This window comes from Phlebotomus argentipes, unplaced genomic scaffold (genome assembly GCF_947086385.1).
Source record: "Phlebotomus argentipes unplaced genomic scaffold, Phlebotomus argentipes genome assembly contig_2, whole genome shotgun sequence".
NCBI lineage: Eukaryota > Metazoa > Arthropoda > Insecta > Diptera > Psychodidae > Phlebotomus > Phlebotomus argentipes.
The window spans coordinates 727,886-741,896 of record NW_026776162.1 but is presented as its reverse complement, the minus strand read 5'-3'; the positions used below and the strand labels follow the sequence as shown (position 1 = coordinate 741,896).

Sequence of the window (14,011 nt, the reverse complement as noted above, 5' to 3'; positions counted from 1 at the left end):
TCCAGTAAAATTGCAATTGCACCAGCATTAATGCTGGCGGCTGAGAATTTAATTAAATCATCCACTCGGTGTGATTGACCGCGAATCGGCGATAGTGTGATATGGCCTGTGAGTGTGCTCTTTTTGCTAATGCTGCTCCCGTTTTTCTTTTATCTCGCCACAGGCTAAAGCTTTGGGAAAAGTGCTTTTCGAGCAGGTATGCCGACAACTCAATCTACTGGAGGCGGACTACTTCGGTCTGGAGTATCAGGAGCCTGGATCCCACACGAAAGTATGTATCTTTGGGAGTTGATGAGTGATTAAAGTAGAATTTAATACTATAGCTTGCAACTAAATAACTCTAGTATTTGATTTTGCAATTCAAAAAAAGGAAAGAATTGAAATTCAAAATTATATTGGAAACATTTCTCCGCACTCTTTAAGAGTTGTGGCAATATTTAAAGTGACTGAATGTGATTTAATATCTCTGACTACTGTCTGTATATATATAAAAGGATTTCAATTTGAGTGGGGAATATTTATAGCTTTATTCACTCCTCATCGCTTTTTAATTTCCCTCTTGAACTTTTTCCTCCCACTCGCGAATACAAAGCAGTATTGGTTGGATTTGGAGAAGCCACTGAATCGTCAAGTGGGATTATCCCTGATTGATCCGGTGCTGCGATTCTGTGTGAAATTCTACACGCCAGATCCTGCACAGCTGGAGGAGGAATACACCAGATTTCTGTTCTGTTTGCAAGTCAAACGGGACTTGGCCACTGGGATATTGCAGTGCAACGACAATACGGCAGCTCTGATGGCCAGCTACATTGTTCAAGGTGCACAATTTATTGATATTGATTGTCATGTGTGGTGGCACTTTTTTATATGTGTCAGAAGAGAAATGCAGTGGATGTGATGTGGAAAAATTTATGGATGCTTTTAGGAGAGCAGGAGGAGTTTTTCATAGAGAGTCGCACTAAGTGGCATTAATTTATCTCTCCTGCAGCTTCCTGTGGGGATTATGTCGTGGAGGACTACCCGGATCACACCTACTTGTCTTCCTATCGATTTGTACCACATCAGGATGGGTCAATGCAGAGGAAAATCATGGAGAATCACAAGAAGCACTTGTAAGTACCAGTAAAACGATGATGTTATGGCTGTGCGGTGGCAACATTTGGCGGGAAGATGTAATGATATTTGCAAAAATACACCACAATTTTCTATTTTTAGCGGACAATCACCGGCTGAGGCGGATCTCAATTTGCTGGAAACAGCGAGGCGATGCGAGCTGTATGGCATGAAGATGCACCAGGCGAAAGACATTGAGGGTGTTCCACTAAATTTATCCGTGGCTCACATGGGCATTGCCGTTTTCCAAGGCATCACGCGAATCAATACGTTCTCATGGGCGAAAATTAGGAAAATATCATTCAAGCGGAAACGTTTCTTAGTCAAATTGCATCCGGAGGGTTATGTGAGTTGTACCACATTGGCAATGATGCTTGCGAGTTATGCACAGTGACTTTCTATTTATAGGGCTACTACAAGGATACCGTGGAGTTCTTCTTCGAGGGGCGAAACGAGTGCAAGAACTTCTGGAAGAAATGTGTGGAGAATCACGGATTTTTTCGTTGCTCAATGGTGCAAAGTCTACCAAGGCGGAAAGCCAGAGTTCTCTCGCGTGGCAGTTCATTTCGGTAGTCTTATTTTTATCATCATCATGTGCAAAAACGAAGTTGAATTTTAATGTGTGGCTGTTTCTCTTTCTTCGCAATTTTAGATACAGTGGAAAAACCCAGAAGCAAGTTATTGAATTTGTTCGAGACAATTATGTCAAGCGGCAAACGTTTCAGAGGTAAATGAGAGATTCTTAGCATTCATCATCATGTTTCTTTTTTGTTCTTCGTTTATTCTTGACTTTTGTTCTGTACATTTTTTACAGTTATGATATTTTGTTCGCCTTTTGGTTAGTTTAATCAATGGGTTTCAGTTTTTTCTCTCTATTCCTTACAATATTGGCTTCCCTAATGTTTTGAAAGTTATGGTTTGATTCTTAACCTCGTGACCCTCTAAAGTGAACGATCTTGTCAATCAACCCGTAAGACGTGTTTGCTATATAGAAAGAAACCAATGGCTGTTCTTTTGTTAGTGAGAAAGCTTAAGAACAAGTAATGAGACAGTAAGTTTGAGAAAGTTGACTTCCCAAAGTATTATAACACCTTTCACGATTGATATTCCATGAAATCATTAGTTGTGAGTTTTGTTATAATGTTTAAAAATAGTTATTTAGTGTAAAATTGAGTTTTTTTTTCATTTTGTCTCTTCTAATCTGTTGAGTTATTATTGTTTATCTGGCTTATATTTTTTGTACCTCTTATTTGGACTGTCTTGACTGAGATTGAGGAGAGAGAGCTGGTAGAAAAGAGAAGAGGATTAGGGGTTAATTTCCCGAGTTGAACTCCAATTCTATTAATGTAAATACATTTTGCAAGGCAAAAAGTCATAAATAGGAGAGAAAGATACATAAAATACAATTCCGTAGTGTTTTCATTCGCATCCAGAGAAACTTTTATGGTCTGTTATAACCAAAGAAAGCGATGAAGAAAATTTATGGCAATTTTTTATCTTTCATTTAGTCTATGAAGCTTTTTTTTTATCTCCAACAGAATAGTTTTTAGCCATTCTCCCTCCTTTCTATGCCGCATAAATATTCATATTTCCACGCGCAACAAAGTGACGATTTTGCAATATGAATATTTATTAATTGTAACTACATTATTAATACAGTAAAGAACATGAACTATATATGCTTTTTTGCAAAACATAGAGCAAGAGAGAGAGATAGCGAGAAAAGTTTTTATATACATCTAGCGTGTTATTTGGGTCATTAAACTTCTCTTAAACATTTTTTATTTCATGTAAATTAGATAACTTTTGTTGTGACTTTTTCATTACCATCATTACTTGTACATTTAATTAAGCATTTCCACATGCATTCATTTCTCTTATCAATAATCCGAGCTAAGCCAGTATTGATGGGTGGAGGAATTGCGAAAAAATTGGATGCAAATTCGTCAATCTCTGTGGCTGTGGAAAAGCCAGAGGAATTTAGAGTAGCATGACCGATAAGAGGCACGATTCTGAGCTGTGGTGGGGAAAACAACAAGGAAAAAAGTAGAACGCAGAGAATTGTATATCACTGGAAAATTAGCCAATATGTTAGAGAATTTATGAGCACAGCTTAAAAACAAACATAGAGGAATGACGAGAGATGGTGCAAAAAGAAGTGGTCACAAGATTAGGGTGACATCCTCTTGTCTTTTCTTGTCTCGCAGGTCTCAGTCCTTTCGTCAGGGTACTCTCAACTCTGGTAATAGAAGTCAATCGCACACTTCTTGCAATGTGAATTCCAGCATTTCAGCTCATCCCTTGCTACCCATAGAGACTGGTTGGTATTTTTCATTGATTTTATTTATTTGGTGTCTCCTAATTTACCCTTAAAAATGTCTCACATGCCCTCAGTTTTCTTTTCATCCCCTCCACACACTTTCATTTTGGATATCAGTGACCAAATCACTATGTAAATATTATATTGCCAAAGAGTTCATTTTTCTTCAGTTCTTTTTACTCTTCTTTTCAAACAATAATTGATGTAAATATGGTTTTTGTTTTCGGTAGAGTGTAAGAAAAATGACGACAGAAGGTGGAGAGAAGAAAGGGTGGGATTTTGACTGATGTGCATTTTGCTGATTGCCATTGTTCTTGTCTCGTTTGTGCCAACAGCGGAATGGGATTTTCGCAATCAGAGCAGCGCCTTGACGACGCCTTCTCAGATGAGGAAGGGAGTGGATTCCTTGGCTCGCCGACAAGACAGTCCTATCGACCACACGCGATCTCAAGTACGTATACTCTATATTTGAACGATGAAATTGCTCATTGAACACCTTTTCTCCTCCCACATTGTGGCACTTTCAGGTCACAGCAGCCCAGGTGGAGACCTATCAGATGAAGACTTTTGCGGCGGAATCTCCACAAGTTCAGGACCACCTGGACTCGAGTCGCTCTGTATCTCCGGGGGGCACTTGGACTTCACCGCACCACCACTACAACAACAATATCCACGCAGCCGATCGGGCTCGTGCACATCAAGACGGTCACAGTTCAGGTGAGCCACTCAAATCCCTCACGTCTTCGCCCTTCTCGTTATTGCCTTCAGTTGCAGGGCTTTAGGGTGATCCTGAGTGTCTTAAATTAAGATCCTTTAGCTCATTAGAGGCTACTAGATGTGTCAGAGATAAGCTAACCGATAGTATTTCAACTTTATAATGCTTATTATTCATTGTTTAAGCACAGATGTGTAATTCCGTGATTAGTAAGACACTCAGGAACACTCCAGGCTCAGTTGTTATCTTCGTTAATCATTTTCCACCACTTATCGGGAAAAACCGTGGTTTTTAAGTTAAGTAATTCTTTATTTGGGGAGTGAGAGAGGAAGAAAAAGCGCCTGGAGAGGCGAATGGTGAGGGTGGAATTTATTGTCTTCCATTCCGCCATGGATTTTTTCTTTGTGATTATACTTCTTGCTCTTGGGCAATTGTTCTCGTCAAGAGAAGTATTCTTTTCTTATGTGTTGACTCTTATTTTCTTTATTCACGCTAATTTGTAGTCATATTTTTTGGTCGAATATCCTGTTTTTCGTTGTTCCTTCTTCACCGAGGGGTGAAGAAATATGAAAGTCAGATGATTGATAATAATTTTCTTTGGTGTGCGCGCACATGGTTGATAAACAAAACGAAAACACAATGAAATGGGTTTGGATGTGTGGCGCGCTGTGCAGGCTTGAGCCATCACTATGCCCTTGCGTCGCCCAAATGTCAGCGTCGCAGCAGCAAATACATCTCGGAGGAAGCCAGCAGTTCTATGGGGGAGGAGATGGTCTCGTCTATCAGCCAGGAGAGTGTTGTCCTTTCGGACACACGCACGCAGCGTTCAACGGTCCCAGCCTATGCCATCCCAGCCCATTATAGCAATACGTATTCGATGTCTAAGTCCTGCAGCACCGCCACTGATGACACTGACAATGTTATTTACACAGACATTAATGATCTATATGGGAGGAGGTTTGGGGGGCAGGCTCCCAACAAGGGTAGTGCTATAAGTCAATTTAAAGGGGGTGTCGCGGCGACGACGGCATCGGTTAATCGGGCGGATGATCTGTACGCCACTGTCAACCGCAAGACGAAGACGATTAATAGAATAAATGCGGCCGAAGCTGCGGCGGCTGATGCTGCTGCGGCGGAGAAGAGGCGCAAATCCGATGAATTCCTCGGTGACACGTCCCGAGGGTATGCCAATGTGAGTCGCCTGACCAATGGTCAGGTGGACTTCTATGCTAATCGATACACCAACGACAGTGGTGAGTATTACACGCACGAGGGGCGAAAGAAGACTCCTGTGGATGGTGAGAAGGGCGCCATTGAGACAGTTCAGAACTACGATTTTAGTGCCAGGCACTCATTGGGTAACATTGGAACGAACTACGATCTGTATTTGGCACCAAAGTCGGCAGATTCGGACTTTGAGGGTTCAATTTTGGGCAAGAAGAACTCCTCTGAGCGCTTGGAGTACGAACTCTCCAGTGCCAATCTCTACTCAACGCTGCAATACAAGACATTCGATGGTGGGGATACAGGAAAGGACTCTTGGCTGAAGAGTGCATCCTGCAAGGAGCTCTACGACTGCAACTTCGAGGAGTCTGGTGAGGCGAAACGCAAAGCCCTCGATTTCTCCTATATCAACGCATTTGATAGGGAGTTCTTGTCTTCAGATCGTATCGATTCGCCGATAACACGCTATGATGATGCCAATAGATCGCTGTATGTGAACAAGAACCACTCAGTGGATGTCAATGGGGAGTTTCCGATCCTGGAGTCGAAGGTATACTCTTCGAGTTATCCTGGAAGCACTTACAACACCGTCGATCACGCCAATCGACGTGGACAATACTATCAACATCAGTTTGACTTTGGATCTCATGATGATGTTTCTCACGATAGCTATGAACTCCTCGAGAAGTCCGATGATGAACTCTATGCGCGAATTAAGAATGACCATTCAGAGCCTCACTCTCGATCGTGTTCTCTCGATTCTGGCAACTACATTCCAACTGACGACGAGAGTGTGAGCGAGTCTGCATTCCTCAAGTATCGTAATGGTGAGATAAAGAGTCGAAGTGTGGCTGATATAATGGACGATTTGTTCCTCAACGAAGATCCGCGGGATTTGCCACGAGAGAAGCTCTGCGTGAAGTCCGATGGGAGTTTCTATAACAAGATAAAGCATCAAATAGGATCGAGAACATCGAGTCAGGAGTCTCGCAGTGACTACTATGAATCGAAGATATCAAAGAGCAGTGATTCCAGTAAGAAATCAAAGGACAGTGTTTATCACACGGACAGCAAGAAGTCCAGAGAAACGCTGAAGAGCAAACACTCTGATCGATCAGACTATAATTCCCGAGCATCGAGTCAGGAGAGCAAGGAATCCTTTGGCGATGGTTTGCTGAAGAACTACGAAATGCCCACAACGACTGGGAAGAAGATTAAGAATCTGGGGAAGAAATTGGCCAATCAATATGAGAGGAATTCGAGTCAGGAGTCGAAGAGTGACTATTACGATGCTAAAATGTCTTTGCCGAGTTTGGAGAGATCCTCTGTTGACGGAAGTGAGGATGTGGACAGCGATCGCGGTGGTTATAGCAAGATAAAAGTGAAGAGTCACGATAGTCTTCTGTCTGAGATGAAATCTGGCAATTACTACAATTCACAAAGCAATTATTCTACATTCCCGAGCAATAAGACACACAAAACATCTCATGTTCACTCAATCAGTCTGCAGAATGTTGAGATTGAGAGGAATACGCGTTCGTATTCTTACAGATCTAATGAAAATACACCAATTTGTCATGCAGAAAATCAAGCCACTCAAACTCAGAATCTGTGGTCCAAAGCTGTCGAGGATGAGAGTGATGATCTGGACAAAGAGGGAAGTTCATTTGACAGAGAGTTTAGAAGAAAGTCCGATAGTGACAACATCTTTAGCTTTGACAAAGACAAGATTGAATCTTTGACTCAATCTTCCATGGATTCCACAACAGCCCCAGAAGTGAATAAAAGAAGTCCCGAATACCCTTTGACGCCTGAACTCATGTCAGAATTCGACAAATTGAAGATTGATTCACCTCATGTGATCAATGTGAAGTCAACAAGGAAGGAAGAATTGATGGCAAAAACACACTTTGAGGAGTATAATCCGAAAATGATATTGGATTCTGTTTCTCATGGAACGGGATCATCAAATCCACTGACTTACATTCATCCAACAGTGGAGAGGACTAAGAGTGATCCCAATTCTTTGGCCAATCGATCACGTCTTGGGTCAAACTCCAGACGTCACGTTCTGATGCATCAGAAGTCTATTGATTTGACACCAGCCGACTCGAGCGATGAAGAGTACTTCTACAAACAGATTCCGAGTGCTCCTCCGCTTTGTCAGAGTCACAGGAGTCACTTTGAGATTCCTAAGAGCTATGATGTTCCAGTTGCAGCGTCGGACATCCCGAAGTCCGGCTTTGAGATGCCCAGCAGCTTTTTCAAGGAGTATGAAAAGAGGCATGGAAAGGTGGTGAAGGAGGATATTCCCTATGTTTTGCACAAGAGGCATGTGATGAATGGCACTGCTCCGTCGCCAGGCGATGGAAAATTCCTGAAACATCAGAAGCCGAAGAGTCCAAAGTCGCCTAAGTCACCAAGATCACCCAAATCGCCGAAAACTATGGATGGAAAGGATGTGGTGAAAGATAGAAAGCAGGATCTCTTGTCTGCAGACATACTGCCAGACCTACTGGACAGTATTGAAATAGAGGGTGGGAAAGGTTTTCTTTTCACTCAAAATATCGATCTCTCTAAGGTCGATCCGGTGACTCTGGAGGTCGACAAGACTTCTCCAATTATTCAAATGTCCAGCCCAAAGAGGGACATTACGAGGAAACTCGATCCAAAGATGCTGGAAGCGCTGAACAGCAAATTGTCGCAGATTGAGAGTGATTCGGGAAGCACTGAGAGCTTTGCTCGAGAAGCTAAAGCACTAAAGGCGGGAGAAGTGAAGTTGCCTGAATCATTTTACCAAATGGAACCGCCAGTTGTGACGAAGAAGGATATTTCAATAGCCAAGAGACTGCTGAAACCTCGAATTGCTCCGAAAGCTGGAAAGCAACATGTGAAGGGGAAGAATAAGGCCAAGATTAGGATTACGTCCTTCAGTTCGGATGATGAGAGTTTAGATTCTGATGATGTGTTCGGATCGACAGAAGCCACGCCGACCAAACTGGAGTTTTCACCTCCGCAATCAAGGAAGGAGATTGAACCTATTCTGAAGCTGGAACAGGATCGTATTATAAATGCCTGGGGACGTGGACAGACGATGAGTTCCACTGAAATTGAGGGATCGCCTCCGCAGCAACGTCGTTTGGCTGATCTGGAGAGTCGATATCACACGCATGCGTCTATTGATCCTTCCTATCAGAATGCATCTGAGTTGAGACGAATCTCAGAGCGATCAATCTCAATTCCCAGCTCCGAGGAAGAAGGCACGGTGACTAAGAGGACGGAGACAACTCAAGTTTACCACATGACTGAGACGATTCCTTCTCCGATTCTGGAGAGTTGTGAATTCTTGCGGACCGATGATGAGGTTTATGAGACATGCAAGGAGGACAGAGACAATGAGGACGATTTGGCGTACACTCTGATCACCAAGAAGGATTTTTCCAAGGCTGACTCCAAGGCAAGGGCAAAACTTATTGAAGAATTCATTGATTCATCCATTGTGATGAGATCTAAAGGTCACGCACCTATTCTCTTTGCTCATGCTAGGCTTAATTTGTCTGAGGGATCGGCATTTGCGTCTTTGCAACGTCAGAAGGCGACACAAGAGAGTCCAGATTCCGGGAGAAGAGCAAAGAGTCTGGATACTCCAGTTATTTCTCTGCACAGACTTCCGCCGATGAATGCTTTCTCTTCCAAGGATGACACTGTGGGGTTCGAAGAGGAGGCTGAGATTCTGGAGGAGAAACCCTTGAGCAGAGAAATAACTGTACGAGATGATGACGATGTGGCTGAAAGTGTTCAATCCTGTGTGGAATCTCTTCCATCGGCCAAGAGTCGTCCGAAAACCAGCCAAGGGAACTTTGACATCCTGAAGAAAATTCTTATTGACGAGGAAGAGAGAGAAATGCTGGACAGACTCAGGTACATTGAGAGAATCGCTTTGCAGGGGGTGAAGATAAAGGAGAAGCGTAAGTCAAAGTTGAAACTGAGGAGTGGTGATCACTTGATCTTGGACATACCCAAATACCGATTTGATCCTTTCAGTTCGGGCAACAGCTCACGAAAGACATCGCCGGGAGTGAGTCGAGCCAGCAGTGTTGAGAGCACTGGAAGGGCGAAGAAGAAGCCGGACAGTTTGGCATTGAAATCAACTGGAACGCCTCGCAAGTCGGCAACAAAGTCTCGATCGGTAGAAGCGACAAAGACGAGAATTTCCGGAGTGTTGACAAATCAGAAATCCTTACCAGATATTAAGAAGTCTGGCTCTAGAGAAAAGCTTTTGGCGCCTCGAGATGATGGAGTGAAACGGGCAAAAAGTCAAGAGTCTGTGAAGAGGAACAATTCGAAGGAGAAGCCCAGAAGGTTGAGCAAGGATAAGAGTCGATCTCAGGAGGAGAATGAAATTGACATCGCGAAGCGCAAAGAACGTCAACAAAAGTTGTATGAATCTGCCATGAAACAGACTATAAATCTGTTGAGTCCTGTGAAAGACTCCTTGCCGGCTTTTCCTGCACCCGAGGACAAAATTTCGGTGAAAACAGAAGGCGATAAGATAATAATTGAGACAGAAATAAGGAGCAAAGCCGAAGATCATGTCTTTATAGCCAAATCACCGAAGAAACTCGACACTTCTCTTGTGAAGTTCAGTCGTAGTTTCGACGATACGACGAAAACCACAGAGAAATTGGATAAGGCTAACAGGAGTTTTGAGGACAGAAATAAATCTATGGAGGAGGCTTCTGATAAGTCAGATATTGGCGAGGATTTTGTCCTAAAATCACCGAGGAAAATCATGAGAAGCCAGGAATTGAAGAGACAAATAGAAGGGTCGGTTGTGCATAAGAAGTTTGAGGGGAAGAGTAAGAGTTTGGAGAAGAAGTCTGAACAAATCCATCAATATTTGGATATTGAGACAAAGACACGAAGTCTGGACAAGAATTTTGAGCTGCACACGCCATCGCCGGAAGTTGAGGTACCCAGAAAGAAGATAGTTCAAGTAGATGTTCATCGAGGTGCCAAAGCTGAGTCTTCTGATAGCGATAGACAGAGGAAATCCACTGACAGTAGCGAGAGCAAGTCAACAAGCACCACTACCAAGTCCTGGACATCACTGGATGAGAGCAGAATCTCTAGTGGGAGGCAAGACAAGAGTGGTGAAAGAAGATCTCTCTCGCAAACGGATGAATTGCCTGAAGAACTTGATATGCAAGCGATTATTTCTGAGCGAAGAAACTTGGATCTACTCAAAAGACAATCACTGCCATCTGAAGATGCCAAGGATAATGACGACAAATCTCCTGGTCCGCTGTCAAAGGTCAACAGTGAAGAGGAATCTCTGACTAGTGTGAGTGAAATAAAAGCTCCAAATCTTCCCCATCGAGTGCCAACTATTGAATGTGAAGAGCCATCAATCGAGGAGGATCTGGATGAGGAAAAGACTCTCAGGGCGGAAAAAGAGAGTACTCTGCTGAAGCTCAGCCTAGAGAGGAGTCGAAGTGATGAGACAGCATCTTGGAAGACCATTGAATGTGAAGAATATGTGGGAAGTGTGGCAACTGATGCGTCTGATATATCAAAAGCATCAACTTTGAAAGGAGATCCTTCTCTTCAGATGCAAAACACTTTGGAAGATGCTAGAGATTCGAACTTTCTCGAACCTGAAGACTTTGATATGAATATTATTGTGACGCCACCTGACTCGAGTCCTCTTGTGGAGAGAATGCCTCTTCCTGGGACTCCGCGTGATGATAAAAAGTCAGATGTGTCGAAGAGGCGAAGTGACATATTGCGGATAAATGTTGAGAGATCGAGAAGTTCAGACACTGGCTCATCCTGGACGAGTGGGGAGAAGGATACAAGTCCAGTCAGAGGCGAGGGACGTGACAAGGGGTCCATGGATGAGGAATCAAGTGTGAGTTGCTCTATTTCACGTCCCATGGGTATTTCACAAGACAATTTTGATCTAACAGATCAACAGAGGTGTAAAGAACTTCGTGATGCAATGCTGAAGAAGGAAGCAGAGCAGCAACAAGAGACTATAAGAACACCCACGCGTGAGAGGAAGGCCTCGACACCGACTCTTGAGAAACAGAGTCCAATAGACTTGGAATCGGGATCAGAACTGGATCAGGATCCGATTGAGATGAAGATTGATCAAATATTGGCTAGAGATGACAGTGTGGAGTCCACTTCTGAGGCTGGAAATAGCAGGATTAGAATAATCAAGACGTCAGCGGACAATGTGCACAAGAAACTGTGCAGAATGTCTGGTGAGGGCAGTCGTTCGCCAGACAGAAGTTCAGGAGCAGATGTAAAGAAATTAGTGGCGACTCGTCTGTCGAGTAGCAATGGAAAAAGTTCATTGGAGAGCAAGTCAAGTATGGAATCGAAGGGATCAATTAGTGTGGAGTCTAAAGGATCCTTCGAGACGGAAAGTAGTTCAGGATCTCTGGGAATTGCGCAGAGAAGAGGAGAGTTGGGCCAAAAGGAGCAGCAATCCACGTGGAAACCCTTCCCAATTGAGAGCTCAGGGAGTTCGAGTATCGAAGAGAACTGGGCGCCTCCTGACCAAGAGAGTTATGAAAAATACGATGTGTCTATTCAACGAGGAGTGGATGATCTGTCATCGTTCAAGCCTGCCCTGGAGAAAAAGGAATCTTCTCCGGATGAGATGAAGGAGAGTGACTCTAGTGCTCAAGACGACTTGAGTGACTTCACGACGAATTTTGGCTATCCGGCAATGACAACTGGTTTGGGATTGAGTATCAATCCCACTGATATCTTGGGCTACGGAACGTCCTTTGCTCTTGGCAGAACTCTCTCGAGAATCTCTGAGAGGAGCACAAATTCTGAAAAATCCAGCATGGAGGATGATCTCAGCAAGGCGTCAGCTGATGAATCTGTGGTTTCCACAGATCATCAGACGAGCTTCAGCTCTGATCCTCCGAGTAATACAAATTTGGCATATATTTCTGATGCTGATCGACGCACCAGTGCTGAGATGCCGGACATTCCCTGTGATTCAGCCACAGTGGATCGCTTGTCCGATATCTATGCAGCTGGAGGGGGAGGAAGCTCTTCCTCCAGTGGTAGACAGACAGGACGATTTGCGGCGACGAATGTGGAGGATGAGAGAGTGAAGGCGGGACAACGACCAACCTTGCTGGACTTCTCCAATGCCGGGAGTCAGGATTCTGAGGACTGGCCTCTGCCGGAGATTCCCTACGATCACGTGCCAGTGGGTAAGGTACCAGTGACTGACAATCGTCCACTTCCGAAGACATTCGGATGGCGACATAGCATGTCAATGCAGTCGCAAGACTCTGAGAATTGGCCCTCGCCGCCAGACAGTGGCGATCTGGAGACTCCTATTGTGGAGAGCGTTGAGACATTCTATTTGAGTGAACCGCAGAGTGCGACTCAAGTGATGGTGGACTCCTTTACGGATCACACTCCGGATGATCACGATGACAGTGAGAATAGGACACTAAATGAAGAAGATCAGCTATCCAAGGACTTGCAGAAATCACCAACAATCTCTGTGGTGCTTCCCTATGAAGAGACAGCCTATATGACTGCAGAAGATTACTCTAGTGAACCTGTGACTTGTCTGAGCAGCACTTTTGGCACAGCCTCGTGTCTCAGGAGCACGATCGAGACGTGCAGTTCGAGGAATACTTTCACCTCGTCGAAGGATATTCATCCCAGCGACAAAGTGATAATTTCACAGCCAACAAGAACACCTCAGAATCAGAGTCCAAATTCTTTGGACGATGACTTTGGACTGGCAGATGATGTCTTTGGTCCGGGAACGGTGAAAATTGAGATTTCTCCAGATGATACTCGCTTATCGGACATTCTGACGGATAAAATATCGAGGGGATCAAATAATTCAGACACTTCGCTTGATGACATCCTGTCAGGATCGACTTATTTGGAGGAAACCGTGAGGAGGAATCTTGAACCACGACTCAGCAGTGGTTCGTGCAAGAAATGCAGCCACAGCAGTCATTCGGAGGAAGAGACAAGTTCTCTGGGCACAGATTTGGATGGGACTGTGAAGATGGGTCTTCAGCAGAAGAAATGCACTCACAGCTCGCACTCTGAGGACACTTCTATTGGACTGAGCATCTCAGAATGGTCCACAGGAACGAACACAGTGCGGCAATATGCTAATCTATCGGGAAGTGATAGTTTATCTGCAGTTTCTAATCACTCAACAGGAGCGAGGAGTGAAAAGTCTAATCACACCAAGTCCAGTGTGAGTTCTATCAATAAATCCACAGAGAGTCTGAATGAGAAGAGTGCGAGTTTGTCTGGGAGCAAGAGTAAGTTCTCTTGTGATAATGCATCAGCTGAAGGTGCCAAATATGAAGTGTTTTCCAATTCTGAAATCTCTTCAGGCACAACGAAGAGCGATGATACCACTCTGACTCTCACAGAGATGGCACAGTCCATCACTGAGTGGTCGACGAGCAGTAGCAAGACACTTGTTGGCGGTGTAGAATACCCCGACTATGCGACGGAGTACAAAATGGACAAGAAAACGCTCTCCATTGAATACATGCCGCTGAAACCGCCTAAAGTTGTGAAGAAGCAATCGCCTCCGACCGATGAAAAGGATGTGGGAAGGTTGAAAA

General features: G+C 44.0%; 1 protein-coding gene across 2 annotated transcripts in view; it reads left to right on the top strand.

Annotated features, from left to right (window-relative positions):
- The window catches only part of LOC132264099 (FERM, ARHGEF and pleckstrin domain-containing protein 2), a 33,713-nt gene that overhangs the window by 14,130 nt on the left and 5,572 nt on the right, over positions 1-14,011 (top strand). The window contains exons 3-11 of one of the 2 annotated variants that reach the window (XM_059764185.1): positions 164-271; positions 596-818; positions 989-1,112; positions 1,216-1,459; positions 1,522-1,682; positions 1,766-1,840; positions 3,321-3,433; positions 3,769-3,884; positions 3,961-4,150. In XM_059764185.1, coding sequence (XP_059620168.1) covers positions 164-271; positions 596-818; positions 989-1,112; positions 1,216-1,459; positions 1,522-1,682; positions 1,766-1,840; positions 3,321-3,433; positions 3,769-3,884; positions 3,961-4,150 — 1,354 coding nt within the window. Of the gene's footprint in view, positions 1-163; positions 272-592; positions 819-988; positions 1,113-1,215; positions 1,460-1,521; positions 1,683-1,765; positions 1,841-3,320; positions 3,434-3,768; positions 3,885-3,960; positions 4,151-14,011 lie in introns of both variants that reach the window. The other variant, XM_059764175.1, reaches the window with a different exon arrangement.